Genomic DNA, 17,732 nt, shown 5'->3' on the forward strand with positions numbered 1-17,732 from the left:
ACACAGCCATCTGACTTTGGGCATTGACGGATCTCAAACCTTACAGGACCAGTCTCACACAAACACCTCTGAACACCGTCAGTCCTGCAACTTGACCCAAAGAGAGTGCTCCATCCATTTTGGTAACTTCACTGCTATTTGTAACATGGTTTGTAAAGTCTCCTGCCAATCCTAGTTCTGGTCTCCAGCATTTTCTCCCCAACCTGCACACAGCTGCCACTTAAATGCTTGGGAAGCACAGTTTTGAGTTCTTTTTCCCTGTAACCCTCACCTCTCTTTTGGAGGTGGGAATCAGGGCTCCAGGAAGGGAATGACTCTAAGCCTCAGGGCAGAACGCCTCCCCATCGTGTTCACACTTCACAGCCAACCTGGGAAGAGCCAGACTTGAGCTGGCTGGAGCACAGCTTCAGCACCCTGACACAAGTGCCCGGACCTCACGTGTAAAACACAGAGCACAGCAGCCTGTCCCCACCACGGTGGTCTCTGGAAAGACTGAGGTCCTGAAACCCTACTTGGTATACATTTAAACATTGAATTATGCAAACCATCATTACCTGCCCTAGGCCAGAGGATGACACCCCTCTCTACAAAGAGTCCCCGTTTCCTTAAAGGATCCAACCTTCTTAGGTCCCTGAACTAGGGGGATGCCTGGCTGTGAGGCTTCTCCAGACATCTCCATCCCCCACCGGAGTCAGGAATAGAAACCACCGCCTCCAGCAGTCCGCAGCCTCTCTCCCTTCCCCTGCAGCGATCAATGCGGCCTCAGCCGCGAGGGACAGAGGAACACGAGGAAGGCGGGGGCTGCGGGGCCTCCACAGCAGCGAGGCGCGGCCAGGCCGCAGTGGCAGACTAGCCCAGCCGCGGCCAGCGCTTCCCCAGCCTCAGCGCCTTTGGGGACAGACGTGCAAGCAAGCGCGCCCAGGAGGAGCCCAGGCAGGTAAGTGGCCTCCCTTTGGGAGGGGTGTGGTCAGTCTGTGAAAGCAGGAGATAGAGTCTGCCTGGGGTTCCAGGTATCTTGCCCCCTCCCCAGGAGACCCCCCAAGAAAAGAGCATGGTAGGATAGCCCCGCTTTGGGGAAACTGGGGCTGGTCCTGATTGTCCCTCTGTAAAATGAGGCTGGGAAACCTCTCTGGATGAGATTAGGGTTTAAACAAACAGATAGCTAGCTTAGACAAAAGAAGGTAGTAGGTGCTCAGAATAAGTGTCAGCAAAGTCTTGTAGAGAAAGCCTACTTTGGATTCTTAATTGGGTGATAGGCTGACTGAGTGATTTTGAGCAAGTCAATCTTTCTTACTGATGTTCAAATTCTTGTCAGGAAATGTTTGCTGAATTAGTGATTCCATTTCATAGAATGGAAAATAAGTTCCAGAGACAGGTGAAGGGACTGGTTGGAGACCATGCTTCTAATGGGTGATGGAAGTGGATCAGAAACTGTTATCTTTGGTGCCAGATGCAGGCAGAGAGTGGAGCTGCATCTCACACATTTATTGGGCACCGTAGATGCTGAAGACTGCATTGCCAGCAAACACTGCATCACTTAATCCCCATAGCTTGTCCCATGGAAAGTATAATGTTACCCAGTTTTCACATAGGGTAACTTACGCTCAGAGGAGGTCATGGATCCACTCAAGGTCAATAGCTAGTAAGTGGCAGACTCAGGCTGAACTCAGGTTTCATCAGATGGAAAAACAGCCAATTAACATTTCTGGAGCACCCACTGTGTTCCAAGGGTTTTGCACACATACTCATGATAACAATTTATCCAAAGAGCCATTACCAGGGGCTGGGGATTTAGCTCAGTGGCATAAGCACCTGCCTTGCAAGCAGGCGGCCGTGAGTTCGATCCCTGGCACCGGAAAAAAGGAAAAAAAAAAAAAAAAAAGAGCAAAGAGCCATTACCCCATTCTAGAGACAAGTAAGCTAAAGCCTGGAATGGAAGGCTGGCCTGGAGATACACAAGTCACAGAGGTAAGGATGGAATCCCAACCCACTGAACACCAAGCTTAGGTTTAGTGAAGGGCACCTGAGCTCTGGGGTTGATGTATACTCTGTGCACACCTGGGCTTGTTCCTGGACCTGCGAACTTTCTACCACACCAGCCGTCTACACGTTCTTGGGTCAGGAGGTGAGTCACCAGCCCTCAGTTCTAGTAAAGCCGAGAGCCAAGAGTCCTACTCAGTGGAAGGACCCATGTTTCCTGAGTATTCAGTAAAGCAAAGCACTTTCCATAACCTGCTTTACACTTCCAGCCATCCTTGGGGATAGGAGCTACTGTCTCCATGTGAAGTATGTAGGAGACTGACTCCTAGAAAGGAGATCTCTCACTCAAGGCCCAAGATGCACTAAGAGCGGGGTACAACCTAGGTTTGCCTGACTTAAGAAGACAGTAACATAGGTGGATAATCTAATAAACTCCTTCTGTAAGCCAGGCCCACAGAAAACATTCGGTAATGTAATCATTTCAACAATGCTTCCAGATGGATATTTTTTTTTAAAAAAATCTCCATTTGACAGAGATTTAGAGTGCCCAAGGCCACAGTACAAAGCCAAGGTTCAAGGTCAGGTCTGGCAGATTCTACAGATGCCTTATATAGTTGAACCCCTGTAGCTCTCAAATTTGAAACATATCTGAATCACCCGCCAGGCCTCTTAAAACACAGATTGCTTAGCCCCAACCCAGAGTTTGGCAAATTGGGGGGGGGGGGGACGCTGAGAATCTGCATCTTTGACAAATTTCCAGGTGATGCTGATGCTAATATCCAAGGAACACACTTTGAGAACATTGGTCTAAATTGATTTTCTTAAAATCCTAGGTGGCAAGCATTACACGCTCCATTTGAAGTGAAGAAAACTGAGATTCAGAGTGCTGGCATGTCCAAGACGCCACAGTAGGTCTCTGATGTACCTAAACCCCTGTTTGTCTGTGAAAAGGTGACGTCCCACATGAGCACCCAGCAGATCTCAAGCCGTCCTGACCCTCTCACCCTCTCATAACCTTGCCAGGTAGAGTTCCCCATTCGTTTTCCGCTGGAGAAAATGAAATGGAAACGGGGAGGATCTGTGATTTGAACAAGTCCCCAATTGAGGGTGGGAGATATTCAAACAAAGGCCTGAGCTGAGTTCAGAGGCCACTTGCCATCTACTGAGTAGCCCCTCCACACCAACCACTTCACACAGGGCCCCCAAAATGCCTGACTGGGGAACGGGGCCGCGGATGTTAACCTGTTCTTCCTGGAAAGGAGGCTGGGAACCTACCTCCATCACTGTCCCCCTCAGGTGTCTGCAAGAGGTCCACTGTAGCCATGGTGAGGGAGACCTCGGGGCCGCGAGTCGGGGCCCCCTGGCGGCGAAAGGACGAGGCGCTGCGCGTGAACGTGGGCGGCGTGCGACGTCTGTTGAGCGCGCACGCACTGGCGCGCTTCCCGGGGACGCGGCTGGGCCGCTTGCGCGCCGCGGCGTCGGAAGAGCAGGCGCGGCGCCTGTGCGACGACTACGACGCGGCGGCGCGCGAGTTCTACTTCGACCGGCACCCGGGTTTCTTCCTGGTCCTGCTACATTTCTACCGCACCGGCCGTCTGCACGTCCTCGACGAGCTGTGCGTCTTTGCCTTCTGCCAGGAGGCCGACTATTGGGGCCTGGGGGAGAACGCGCTGGCCACGTGCTGCCGCGCGCGCTACCTGGAGCGGCGCGTGGCGCGGCCGCGAGCCTGGGACGAGGACAGCGACACGCCGAGCAGCGTGGATCCGTGCCCCGATGAGATCTCAGACGTGCAGCGAGAGCTGGCGCGCTACGGGGCTGCGCGCTGTGGCCGCCTGCGTCGCCGCCTCTGGCTCACCATGGAGAACCCGGGCTACTCGCTGCCCAGCAAGCTTTTCAGCTGCGTCTCCATCGGCGTGGTGCTCGCCTCGATCGCTGCCATGTGCATCCACAGCCTGCCGGAGTACCAGGCCCGCGAAGCGGCGGCCGCTGTAGCTGCTGTGGCCGCGGGCCGCAGCGTCGATGACACGCGCGATGACCCCGTGCTGCGACGCCTGGAGTACTTTTGCATCGCCTGGTTCAGCTTCGAGGTGTCGTCACGCCTCCTGCTGGCACCCAGCACGCGCAACTTCTTCTGCCATCCGCTCAACCTCATCGACATTGTGTCGGTGTTACCCTTCTATCTTACACTGTTGGCGGGCGCAGCGCTGGGGGACCGGGACGGCGGGAGCGGCGAGGAGCTGGGCGACCTGGGCAAGGTGGTGCAGGTGTTCCGCCTCATGAGAATCTTCCGCGTGCTCAAGTTGGCGCGCCATTCCACCGGACTGCGCTCCCTGGGTGCCACGCTCAAGGTAGGGAGTCTGAGGAAGGGTTGGAGTGGGCGGAGGCAGGTGAAGGCCCAGAAATGTTAGTAAGTGAATTTGAAAGCCTAATACATCCACTGAACTGAATACCATCCTTGGGGCCAGAGCTAAAGACCAGGTGTATATTTCAGCCAGCCTGATCTTCCCATCACCCTTATAAAGACGGGTTTAGTCTTTATAGTCTCTCTTTCTCAAGGAGAAAATCGAGGTGTAGCTTTGCTTATCTCTTTAAAAATATCACTTTCGATGTAACTGGCAAACATCAAATAATAAGTACACAAAAATATACAAAGAAAAAACATACAGAACAGGATGTAAACTTGCTCCTTTGCTGATGCCTTTCTTTTGTCTCTAGCAGAGGGCATTGATAGCCACAGGTCACTCTGAATAGGCTAAGTCTAGGAATAGCCCTGGAGCTAACCCTGAGCAGAGATATCCGTGCCAATTTCACATCCATTATCGATTCAGTCCTTAGGACAACATCCTCAGGAAGGTGGTGTTATTTATTTTCTTCCCGTAGATGAACATCCTGAGGTTGGAGAGCTGGGTTTTTAAAAATCTAGTTGCAATTTATTGAGCACCATCTTTGTGCCAAGCCCTGCATAGGGGATGAAGTTACATTGGCTTGGAGAGGAAGGCTATGTGAAGAGCTTGTTCCAAGGCCTGGTAAGAGCACAGGTTGAGTGCTGGCGCAAGGGCACAGAGGGAAGGTGATGCCAAGAAATAAGGTTGAAGAGGTGCCTGGTTCAAGGTACTGAAGGGCATGAACTCTTACGTTTCATTTTATCCCAAGTGCATAGGGGATCCAGTGTAAGGTTTAAGCAAAGGCAAGTATTGTTATTACTTGGCAGGTGTAGGGGTTAAGGTTCCAGAAGTGGCAGGACTTGTCAGAGGTTTTCAGTAGGGGAGCCTGACTTTTCATAGTCTTTCTCCCAAAGCTCCATGCAGCCCTGCAAAGGGTCCCTAGAAAGGTGCATAAAGTTCCCTTCACTCTTTTAGAAAAGCCTATTGTATGCCCTTGTGGCAAGTAGCCAGGATATCGGGTGCCAGCATGGAACCTAGGCAGAAGCCTAAGCACTGGGAAGGTTCAGAGAATTGTTGGCCAGACCTGAGTTCAGCATCTCTCTAGGGAAGATTCTTCTGCCTCAGAATCCTGCCTTTCCTCCACCATGCAGAGAATCAGAGCTGAAGGCTGCACTACCAGCTTTGTCTGAGGAAGGAAGAAGAGTAATGACTGGAGCTATTAGGATCAAGATACTGGTATAAGACACTCCACTCAAAGTGAAGCCCAGACCAGCAACAACTTTCTTAACACCTGGAAGCTTCTAGAAAGCTAGACTCTAGTCCTACCCCAGACCTACTTAATTGGGTTCTGCCTTTTAAGCAAGATCCCTATGTGATTCCTCCACGTATTATAGTTTGACAGATTTCAGGTGCTCAGCTTGGCACTGTGGACATTTGGGGCCAGATCATTCTTAGTTGTGGGGCCTATCTTTTGCATTGTAGGGTATTACATCATATCCCCAGCTTCTACCCAGTGAATACCAGTGGCATATTGTTCCAGTTGTGACAACCTAAAATGTCTCTGGATAATGCCAGATGTCCCCAGGGTGGCACAACTACCGTGTTGGAGAGCCATTTCCCTGGAATTTGGCCTCAGAGGTGCACACAATGTGTGCATCCATAAAGAATGCATCTAGGGGGGGAATTTGTGGTGTCAGATCCTCTTGACTACCTTGAAGGGCAGAAAATATGTTTGTCTTTTAAGAAATGTGACAGACCATTCAAAAAGTACATGAATTATGTAAACTGTGATTTTGGAGCTGTATAAAAATCACAGGCTATTTTTGTCATTGCCTGATGCTACCAGGATCCCTGAGTTAGAGGAAACAACTGTGGCCTAGCAGCCATGTTGGACAATAGAAACTATTGTTTGACCCCAGGGAGTTTCATTTCCTGCTGTAGTTGGAAGATCTTAGTTCAGAGCCAAGGCACCTCGGTCTTGGTATCAGCTCTACCTTTCCGTGTGACTTTGGACCTATCTTTCCTACTCTCTGGCCCTTAGTTTCTCCATATGCCTGCTATCAGTTGTATAAGCCCACCTACCTCTGACTTGGGTTCCTACCTTTTCCTCCAGCACAGCTACCGTGAGGTGGGCATCTTGCTGCTGTACCTGGCCGTGGGTGTATCGGTGTTTTCCGGTGTGGCCTACACAGCTGAAGAGCAGAACATAGGTTTCCACACCATCCCAGCCTGCTGGTGGTGGGGCACCGTGAGCATGACCACTGTGGGCTACGGGGATGTGGTGCCGGAGACAGTGGCCGGCAAGCTGGCAGCCTCTGGCTGCATCCTAGGCGGCATTCTGGTGGTGGCACTGCCCATCACCATCATCTTCAACAAATTCTCTCATTTCTACCGGCGGCAGAAGGCTCTGGAGGCGGCTGTGCGCAACAGTGGCCACCGAGAGTTTGAGGACTTGCTGAGCAGCGTTGATGGAGTGTCAGAGGCATCTCTGGAGACATCCCGAGACACCTCTCAGGAGGCACGGTCTGTAGACCTGGAGACTCAGGCCCAGGGTGAGCCTCCCAATGCTCAGAGTTATTAAAACTAGGTCTTTGCATCGCCTTCTACCCCAAGTCAGCTGAAACAGAGCAGATCCCTCACCTGCTTGAGCTCTCATGGGAGTGATCCTCTTGGGACCATTCTCACTGGCCTGAGAAATGAGACCCAAGGGGCCACACACCTTCCTCCAAAAGCCCAGAGCAGAGACTGCTGCATCATATTCTGTGAGTCCACAGAACAACTCAGACAGTTTTCTTAACCAATCTCCAAGCTACTCATGCAGCAGACATGAGCCAGAGGGAGAAAGAAGAAGGATGCTGATGATTCTGAGCACCTTCTGTGCATTGGCTGTCTTTGGCCCTGTGTTGGAAGATGAGAATCATCTGCCTTTTCAAGCCAGGCACAGTGGCACACAATTGTAATCCAACATTTGAGAACTGAAATAGGGCTGCAAGTTCATAGCAAACCTGGGAAACTCAGTGAGACCCTGTCTTGAAATAAAATTTGTAAAAAGGACTGGAGATGCACTCAATAGCAGAGTGCTTGTCTAGTATATAAAAGGCCTGGTTTCAACTCTCAGTACCAAAAGAAAAAAAAAAACGGTATCCTCAATTCACAGATGTGAAAACTGAAGCTCTGAAACGATAAGGTACCCAGACATCTCAGGACAAGAAGTGGTAGAAGGCTGGGGATATAGTTCAGTGGCACAGTGCATACCTGGCAAGTGTGAGGTTATGAATTCAATTCCCAATACCAAAGGAAAAAAAAAAACAATAACAACAACAAAAACCCATGGTAAAATCAGGTCTGGAATCCATGGTTGTGGTTTGCTAAAATACATTCCATCCACTGTCTTTCCTACCTTCACACAGTTTGCATATGATTTTAGCAGTGTGTAGATCCACAAACCTGATCCATGGAGTGAGAACCTCTGTCAGAATAAGGGAGAGGAACAAACAAGATTCAAACATAAGCGCTCTGGACCTTAGCCCTGGTTGTTTTCTAGGTAATTCTGGAAGGAGTCAAAGATGAGTCTGGGAGGATGGAAAAGGAAGCAGTCACCTTAGTTCATGTGCAGAATTTCTTGAGCTGAAATCTTCTGCACCTTCATCCTAAGGCTGAGTGGAGATACACAAAATCTGAAGGGGCCTCGGCCTGAGGTCCAGACACAGTTCTGGATCTGCCTATGTGAAGTAGCCAACCCCTAACCCATCCCCAGAGCTCAACCCACCTACTACATGGTCACAATCTGTGCTCCAGAAGGAGGTGGAAAAGCCAAATAGGGCAGAGGAGGCACTGACTTAAAGACAGCTCAGCTCTGAAATGCTAGTGGCAGGGGCTGCCATCCATGTGCTCCCCTTCTGGCAGTCCCCTTCTACTCACCACACAGACCACCACCCCTATCTTCCGCAGCCATCCATCCAGGCAAATGCTGGAGACTCCTATCCCTCTTGGCAAACTCTGGCCCTGCCGTCTATACTGCCAGTAAATCTTTAATACTCCTCTGCTAAAAGCTTCTGTTCATGTGCTCAAAAAGTCAGGAAGGGTCCATGGTCCTTTCCACATACCATGGCTGGAGCATCCATGACCAATGTCATTGTGACCAGATATGACTTAGTTGTCCCATCACACTGAGCTTTGAAATGGAAGACATTGGCTGACTGATCCTTATGCTTAGAGCAAAGTAGGTATTTACTACATTTTGAGTTAGACTGACCAATTCCTATAGTCTACTGTGTGCCAAGCACCAAAAGGAAAGAAGAAATGCCGAGTGAGAAACTGAACAAGCCCTCTGACTCTCCTGGACCCCGCTTAATTTTTGAGCTTTTGCAGTGGCTCCATTGTAGGTTCTTCACTCATTCAAAATATCTCTGTTGGAAGAGTTGTAAAAAGCTGGGACCTAACATGTGGCCTGCAGACATGTTTCATTTAGCTGAATGGTAATTTTAGAATACTTTTAAACTGGGACTGACTTTAAGACATGCAGTCTCCAGTTCCGCATACCATCCCCCATCCCATACACACACATACACATGTGCTGCAGCTACCGTGTTATGACCAATGTCATAGATTTACTTTATACACTCAGCCTCTGATTTATTGACAGCTTACTAGCTTCAAACAATACAATGGACAAAATATGTATCGGTATTCATTAAGCTCCTCAGACTAGTAAAGAAGACAGACTCTAATGCAAGAATTCCAGGTGCATATAATAATGAACTCTATTAAGTGCAAGGAGCTAACTATAAGCATGTATAATGTACCAGGAACCGTTCCCTAAGATCAGAGATGGCTTTCATGAGCAAGTGACCTCATAAAGGCAAATAGCCAAGAAGGTAAAGGGGGTTCCAGGAGCAGTATTTCGAGCATTAGCAGAAGTATATGTGAAAGTCTTGTGTTTGACAACACTATTACAGCAAAGGCAAACCTTTTAGAGCCTTCAGTGATAACAGCCTACTGAAGCGTACATGCCATGGGTTCACCACTATTTCTACTAGGTAGCGGGCCCCAACATGGTTGGATTCCAAGACCCCAGATTGGAGCAGCAGCAGGAGTTAAGCCAAACGGACTCTCAGGAACTTAGCACACTCACCCCTGAATGTCTGGGCCAGCTGTGCACAGCTTTGGGGCAGACTTTCCAGGTGTGCATGTATCACTCCTATTATGTTACCTAAAACACAAAACCAGCTGGTTTCCAGACTTTCTGACCTCAAAACAAGCCCCCAAAGTTGGTGTGGTGACACCTCAGGGGAGACTCCTCTGGCATGAGTCCACCAAAAGGTTATGCATGGTCCTGAAAGAAATGCAGAAATCACTCCCACTCCAGTGTATCACTGAAAACCATTATGCAAATAAAAATGTGTGCCTCAAAACCTTCGTGGAGCTGGTTTTCTGATGTGTTCTCTGAGTGACTGGAATGAGAGGGCAATATGTGGAGTGATGTGGAACCCACAGTCTTCCTCCAGCCTTGAAATTGGCACAGGCTTTATCTGTGGTAAGGCTAGTCAGAACAGATTGCAGGTGACAGGAATCTAGTTGGAACAAAGTTGGCCAGAAAGGGTAACTCAGGCAGGAGGATTTCAAGTTCGAGGCCAGCCTGGGCAACTTAGTAACTTGGTGAATCCCTGTTTCAAAAAAGCATAAAATAAAAGTGCTGGGGATGCAGCTCAGTGTGGAGGCCTTGGGTTCAACTCCTAGTATAGAAAAAATGATAGTTAATAGATTAAATGACTAAAGTGATGAGTAATTATTACAATTAATACTAGAAACTAGCTTAAGCATAAAACAAATATATTGGAGAGTGTATAGTGACTGCCACAAGAAATTACCACAGAATACATGGCTTAAAACAGCAGAAATTTATTCTATTACAATTCCGGAGGCCAGAAATCCAAATCAAGATGTTGGCAGAGCCACACTCACTCTAGGAGTTCCAGGGGATAATTGTCTCCGTGCCTCTCTGCCTCTTGGCATTCCTTGGTCTCCCTGGGTTTGGTGGCTGCATCCCTCCAGTCTCTGCTCTGGCATCACACCTCATTCCCATTATGGTCACAAGACTGCAACTAGCGTTTATAACATCCTTTGTGTGTAGCAGATTCCTTCCTCAAGGGCAAGTGGAATATCCTTCAAGCAAGAGCTTCAGATCAGTAAACTAACTCAAGGCTGTGTGTTAAGTGATGATCTGTAACTTTCATGGTAGCTCCAATCAGGATCTTTTTCTAGAGCTCAAGTGTTTTAGGGTTTTTTTCTTCAGTTTTATTGATTATAAAACTCTAGCGGGTTGTGTTTGATTTAAACTCAGTGGGCCAACTACACAATGAGCTCTTGCCTTATTTAGAGGCTGCCAAGTAGCACAATGATCGTACCCACTTCTGAAGATGAAGCACTAACACCTGCCTCCTGCATCTGTTTTCTTCCTCCCCTCTGATCCAGGGAACTCGTTTCAAATTATAGCTCTTTCCTCAGCACACTCGCCTGACCTTGGCTTTCTTCAAAACAAGAGTAAAAACTAGGCTGAGTTCACTGGAGGCCAGAGAGGTATTTGTGGTAAGGAGTCACAAAATGGATCTGATCCAGCATCCTGTCTTTAGAAATCTTTTATTCCCTTCTGCTGCATAACGCCAGGGATTTGGGCCCTGTAAATTCCAGTTCATGTGGGCCAGCATTTGGTTCAGTTTGGCATTAGCCAGCTCGTCACATTGCAAGAGCCCAGCCAGCTTCCGGAGCACAGAGAAGGCAGGCTCTCTGGGAAGTGCATCCACATCAAGAAGATCAGTGTGATCCAAAATTCTATTTCCTCTCACTTGACAAACACCACAAAAATCCATTCATTACTACAAACACTTGCCAGATTTCTGATGGTATCAGTTAACAAATTTCTACAGTTCTAAATGGGCCCAAGATTCTTTCCTGTGTATTTTACTTTTCACCCTCCAAGCCAAACTGATCTTTCCCTTCCAGCTAAGCAGCCTTGAGAAATGGAGCAAGCAGAAAATTGTGCGCTTTCACCTGTAAGAAAGGTTGTGAGCTGCCTGCACCAGTGTTTTAGAGCAGCTAAAGTTTTTCTGCAGCTTCTCACACAGCCATTCTTCAGAATCCCGCTCTATCAGTGACTGACTTCCATAAAAGCACTGTGAGGTGGTGGATTTAATCACCTGCATAATCAATAGCCAACTTCGGTATTTGAAGAACTCAACCCTATAGCACATCATAAATGATTCTTTCACCATGGCCACATAAATTCCCTACATTTCTTTTTGTCCCCAAAAGTAACAATTACAATATTGTTCTATGTAGTTGCAAACAGAACATTCTATCACACAAGCCAGCATTTCTTGATTCCTTGAAATTGAACTGTGATAGGATACTGTCTCTTCTATAAGAACTACACTCTCAAAGTTTGAATGATGCCAAGTAATGTAAGAAGTAGTTCTTTATCATTGTATAACAGTCTTCTGATCTCTCACAGGCAACAACCTCACTGTGTTTTACCCAGTCACAATCCAACAATTTCGAATACCCCACATTTCCCAGAGGGTATATTTCCTACAACTCTAGTTCTAGTTTCTGATGTCAGGAATGGTTTGGCTACAAATGACAAAATGCACTGGACAGATAATGGAGAAGATCAAAATAAAAACATTTTAAAAAAGGAATGAAGGCCACAGAGAGATGAAAGCACTGTGGTTAGAATCAATGAACTATCTCCTTAGGATACTGTTATTAAAATACCTGAACAACACTTATCTCCATGTATCACTGTGCTGAAACTTAAAACCTTGAGGGAGAGATGAGAAGAACTATCTCAGTCCTGCCAAACACTGATGGCAGAGTGTAATTCCCTAAGGCAAAGTGAAACGCTTTTATCAGAACGAAAAGGAGAAGGAATATCAAGAAGGCAAAACCAGTATGTATCTTTTACAATACCACTGCACAAGGATAGTAGTTAGGTGGATGAGTTTAGCAACACAAACCAAGAACAAAAGAGGTCAGAGACAAAAAGATGAATGTTTTCATCACCTGGTAGATAGCAGTGTTACTAACATCTCCCAATTGTGTACCTTGTAGTACCTCCCCCACAGAACTGTTCCCAGTTTTAGTTTGGAAAAAAAAGTCCATGACTGGCCCAGCTCTGGCAAGGTGACTGGCTCACTAAAAGGGGTTGGCACGGAGCTCGAGTTGGTAAGAACTTGGCAGCTATCATGTGAGCTCGTGGTTGGTGTGAGAGTCGAGCAGTTCCAGAAGGGAAGGGAGTGTGGGACAGACCCACAACTAGCCCTTGCAGTCTCTCTCCCTTGGGGCCTCAGTTTATTTTCTATAAAATGAAGAGATGTCCAGAAACTTCCAGGAGTAATTGGTGTCCTGGGCCTGAAGCCTACAAATCAGGATGTTTAGGGCTCTAGAAGGTGGTGTGCTGTCATTGATGATGGGGACACTTTGATAGTTTCTATTGCTGTGACTTGGGGTGGGGGCCTTGCTGGTGAGTGATTAGATATAAAACCTGCTCTTGCTCAGGACCATATTGCTGAGCTGAAAACAGATCCAGAGAAGTTCAAGTTGCACAAGAAACTGATTATGATTCCTGTCTTTGAGAATATTTTAGCTCAAATAGAGCAAGGAGGATATTCACATAGGAAAACAGGTGTGGGAGAGAATCATTTTGACTCCTAAGGTACTTTTTGAGGTTCCCAAGAGTGAATAGTCCAGTAAACAATAATAACCACCTTCTACTTGTCTGTGGCCTTCTAATTTACAAAATGTTTCACATTTATTATTTCATAAACTCCTTGCACCAGCCCTGTAAGACAATAGCTACAATGATAAACTAGTGTCACCAGTATTGAACAGTTAAGAAAACTAAGGCCCACAGCCAGTTAGAAAGTAGTGGATTAGGGATTCAAGCTCAGGCTTCCTAACACTGGAATGCACTCCTTTTCTACCATCATTGCCATTCTTTACACTATTTGGCAACAACTCTGGGACCACTGAAGGAGGTGGCTTTGAAATGTAGGTCTTGTTTTGAGTTTCTTCTCTTCAGGCTCTGGACACGGCTCTTAGGTGCTGGCAGCCAAGGTCCTCAGTGACTCAGGCCAGCCAGGCTTCGTGACTGAATGTAGGAAAAATTCACTAGGAGGCTTAGTAAAGTGAGCAACTAATCTTTGAGAAGGAAGGAAGGTGACTTTCAGAATCCTGTTTGAGAGGAAGTAAAGGAGAGGACCAGGGTAGACTGGTGTTGGGCAGTGTCCAGGGCCTGGGTTCAGAACCCTCAGCAAATTCAAAGGAGAGGAGGAGTTGCACACAGCTCGATATTAAAGTTAGGCTTGGCTTCATGTATTGACCCAGCCAGTTAATGGCTTGCATTGGACCTGCTGGCCTCTAAGGGGCACCACCCAGGAGAAACCTCCCACTAACATCTAACGCCCTCCCTTATCTTTTCTTACATAGATCAGGAAGGAATCTTTCAGTTACAAGTGACAGAAACTCAACAAAATGGCTTACATATAGGGGGGTCCAGAGGCTCAAGTGAGGTCATCATCTCCCTCTGCTGTGCCTCTCCTGTTTGGCTTCATTCCAGGCAGCGGTTTATTAAAAATTACTTGATGGGAGAACATAAGGGATGCCATGTAGACAAAGAATATGGCTGAGGCCAGGAGGACTTTGGCCTGAACCTCTAGTGCTTGAGTAGGATGTTGGTTGGGTTTCTTTGTCTCTCTGAACCTGTTTCTACACTTATTTCTGAGTATTAGTGTTAAGTTCAAGTGTGATATGCCTGGAACTATAAATACTAAATGTTAGACAAACCAAAAAATGCACAGGAAGGAAAGAAATCAGCATCCTCCTCTAGTGTTCTTATTTGCCTCAGAGAGGTAAAGCAACTGAGCAGAGGTTGTAGTTTGCTTCTCTCCCAGTTGCAAACCAGACCTGCTCCTGGACTTGAGGCCACAGAAGGAGGACCAGGGATTTGAGTCTGGCCTTGACACTGCCAGACCGTGGGCCACTGATCATTCACCAGACCAAGGGGCTGAGATAAATGCTAGTGGACTAAGAGGAACCACCCCTTATATTTGTACATAGCTGAGTAGTTTCCTATCCACAACCTCAGAGGCTTGCAAAAAGAATCCATTGGAGTAGAATGTCTTTGTTTATTCAAGTGTAAAATACACGCAGGAGAAGACTCTTAAGAGATCGCCTCGGTGGATTTTCCCACTGTGAGCATCCCTATGGAATGAACACATTCCAAGTTCTAGTGCCCACCCAAGAAGCACTGTTCACACTCCCAGCCTGTCACTACCTCGAAACCTCCCAAGGTGAGTTCCTGACCTCAGGCATGGATTAGCTTGCCTTGGTTTTGAATTTTATACAAATAGAATTATACATTAAATTTTTTTATGTGTCTCTGGCCTTTTTATTGTGGTAAAATATAAATTTCTTCAATGAATCCCTGTTTAGTATACAGTTCTGTGGCATTAGGTACATTCACATTACAGTCCAGACGTCAGAATCACCCATCTTTAGAACTTTGATATCTTCCCAAACTGAAACTCTATTAAACACTAATTCCCCCTTCCTCTCCCCTGTTGGCAGCCACTACTATACTACATTCCATTTGATTACTCTAGTTATCTTAAGTAAGTAGAATCATACATATTTGTCCTTTTGCAATTGGCTTAACTACTAGCATATGTCTTTGAGGTTTATGTGTGTTGCAGCCACGTGTCCGAATGTTCCTTTTAGAAACTGAGTAATGTTCACATATAACATTTTATTCAGTTCATCCATCAGTGTTTGCCTTCATTCTGACATTTGACTCAGTCATACTGATATAGAGCAAGCTATACTAGTAGACAATGGCCAGCCCACATCCTAAAGTAGAATTTCGACCCACAACCTGCAGCAACCTACTCAGTAAACCAACTCCATATCCACAATACACATCCCAGGAGGCCAGGCTGCTACTGGTCAGACTTACAGGAAGCCAGATTGCTATCTCCAGTGACAACTGAAGAAGCTGTAACATTTGGTCCAGAATGGCCAGGATTTGATTAATAATTGATATATTTCTAAATTTTTGTTCCTTCTTCTAATTTAGAACAAACAAAAGAAAGCCAGATGTACCAAGCATGTGTGAAGTCCTGGTTCTAGTTAGCTCGCCTATAGCTTTCCTATGCCAGCAGCTTCCAGTGCAGACACACCTGTAATCTTCCCTTTCACCCACTGTGGAGCTTCTCCACTCCTCTGCCTGCCGAGGTGCAAGTTAATACTGGCTGATTCCCTTGGGATGGAAGGCCCTGTGATTCTCCCCTTTGGTTAGTCTTTAGTTCCATAGTAGCTGCAGTCAGTTCTCAGTATGGTATTCTATTATACCAATTCATGTAACTTACTTATCCATTGTACTATCATTAGGCATCCAGATGGTTTCTAGGCAAAATGATGAATAATGCTGCTCTGGATAGCAGAACAGCATTATTCATCATGGATAGTCTTTTTATAAAAAAATATATAATCTCTATTGTGGAATTACTGGGTCATATGTATACTCATCAGTATGGAGGGTTCAGTTGTTCCACATCCTCACCAACACTTAAAATTCCTGTCACTTCCATTTTAGCCTTAGGGTAGGTGTGTAGTGGTAATGTATTATAGTTTTAATTTGTTTCTGATGTTTAAAGTTGAGCACTATTTCACAAAAACATGGCACTTCTGGCATGGGGGTGCACACTTGTAATCCCAGCACTCAGGAGGCTGAGGCAGGAGGATTGCTCCAAGTTTGAGGCCAGACTGGCCTACAATGTGAGTTCAGGGCCAGCCCGAACTGCATAGCGAAATCCAACCTCAATACACAAAAAAGAAAAACACGCCAGTTCCTCGCTTCTCCATCTTATCAAGGTTAATACACCCACTCCCAGGGACCACAAGGCTCTGCACACTCACGTTTTCACCTACCTGAGAGTGCTGTTCCAGCCACACAAGCTATTCTTCCACCCACTTTTTTCCCCTTGCCTCAGGGCCTTTGCTTTTGCTGTTCCTTCAACCTGCAATGTGCATCTTCCAGGTTTTACACCTGGCTGGCTCCTTCTTGTCATTCTGTTCTCCTTTGAAATATCATCTCTTCAGGGCCTGCCCAGATCACCCTATGTAAAGCTCGCTCTCTCTCTCTCTCTCTCTCTCTCTCTCTCTCTCTCTCTCCCTCTCTCTCTCCACACTCAATTCTATACCCTGTTTTACTCCCTTTATAGCACATTTTCTTTCTCTGTATTACATGTTATCTAAGCTCTATGAATACAACAGTTACAAATTAAACCAATCTTGGTGTGTTCTTCTTGCAGTAATAAGTCAAAAATCATAAGCACTGCCACCTTTGATGATGTGATTTTCTGAAATAAAGAACATCTCTTGGAAACGCCACAAACAAAAGAAACTGCACCTCTCCATTTCCACATATTTTATTCTTAGAAAACTAATCGTAAAATCTCATATCATTATTTTACTTTTAGTTGTAAAGAAAACTAATGGTAAAATCTCCTATCAGTATTTTACTTTTAGTTGTAAATAAACTTTGGTTTGGTCTCAGGCAAGTTTTTCACCAAAGAAACCTTTGATGTCTTGCAGAAATATCCCAGCATGCAGTGCGGGGCCTCCAGCACTGCCCACTAATGCTGGTAGGGCCCTCAATTGTTGTCAGAAACATCCCCATGCATTTCCAGAATGAATCCGGTGGGCAGTACTGCATCCTGAGAATCACATTTCTACAGAGAGGCTACACTACTATACACCTGAGTCTTTGTGAAAACATGAAGTAACCTAAAAGGCTCTGCACTGGAAGTATGATACACTAAGTGCCAATACACGTAAACTCACTTCATCCCTGCTTCTTTTGGTCATAAATTCTTAACCAGTAGAGAATATCTCTTAGCCCTGGCAACAACTGAGAGTTATGCAGACAGGCTGTGGAATTATTAAATACTATAGAGCAATTTGACTGAAGACATCTACACTTACTTTTTCCTTCCCTGCTTCAGAGAAAACCTTTAAGACTAAGAGAGTCCAGGGTCAGGCTGGGGAATTATTTCTAGAAAAGGATAAGCCATACAAGTGTGGGACCCTGGTGCTCCACTCTGACTGCTGGGTCATACCTGGCCTTATCCAACAGCAGACAGGGATGGCAGAGTCCAATGTCAGGCTCCCGATGATCCTACATCCTACATTAGATTCCCACCCCAGGCTCTTTGTCCAGGCTGGGCCTTCTGTTCAGGATATTTTCTCTCCCTTAATTCCCACTCTTTATACATTTGGCCTTCTCTTCCTTGTTTTTCAAGGTTCAGGATA

General features: G+C 46.5%; 2 protein-coding genes across 3 annotated transcripts in view; one reads left to right on the forward strand and one right to left on the reverse strand.

The window, feature by feature from the left end:
• The window catches only part of Svp (seminal vesicle polypeptide), a 151,909-nt gene extending 148,575 nt beyond the window's left edge, over positions 1–3,334 (reverse strand). The window contains 1 exon segment of the mRNA NM_001172730.1: positions 3,256–3,334. The gene's annotated coding sequence lies outside the window, so the exon portion shown is untranslated.
• On the forward strand, positions 732–9,778 carry Kcns1 (potassium voltage-gated channel modifier subfamily S member 1). Of its 2 annotated transcripts, none has more exons than XM_023564225.2 (4): positions 732–937; positions 2,814–3,003; positions 3,277–4,328; positions 6,478–9,778. In XM_023564225.2, exons 3-4 carry the CDS (start codon positions 3,303–3,305, stop codon positions 6,943–6,945), a joined length of 1,494 nt encoding a protein of 497 aa, XP_023419993.1. In that variant the 5' UTR covers positions 732–937; positions 2,814–3,003; positions 3,277–3,302; the 3' UTR covers positions 6,946–9,778. The 2 variants fall into 2 exon arrangements, with proteins under 2 accessions (XP_023419993.1, XP_063104348.1); XM_063248278.1 differs by having other exon boundaries at positions 2,814–2,888.
• Positions 9,779–17,732: the final 7,954 nt, after the last annotated feature.

This window comes from Cavia porcellus, unplaced genomic scaffold, assembly GCF_034190915.1.
Source record: "Cavia porcellus strain 051 isolate PalLab524CR breed Dunkin Hartley unplaced genomic scaffold, mCavPor4.1 scaffold_5, whole genome shotgun sequence".
Lineage (NCBI taxonomy): Eukaryota > Metazoa > Chordata > Mammalia > Rodentia > Caviidae > Cavia > Cavia porcellus.

Bases quoted from the DNA above. Each gene is read 5' to 3' on its own strand.
- Kcns1 (XM_023564225.2), top strand. From the start codon at position 3,303: ATGGTGAGGGAGACCTCGGGGCCGCGAGTCGGGGCCCCCTGGCGGCGA. The intron at 4,329-6,477 runs GTAGGGAGTCTG...CTTTTCCTCCAG, and splicing joins CCCTGGGTGCCACGCTCAAG to CACAGCTACCGTGAGGTGGG.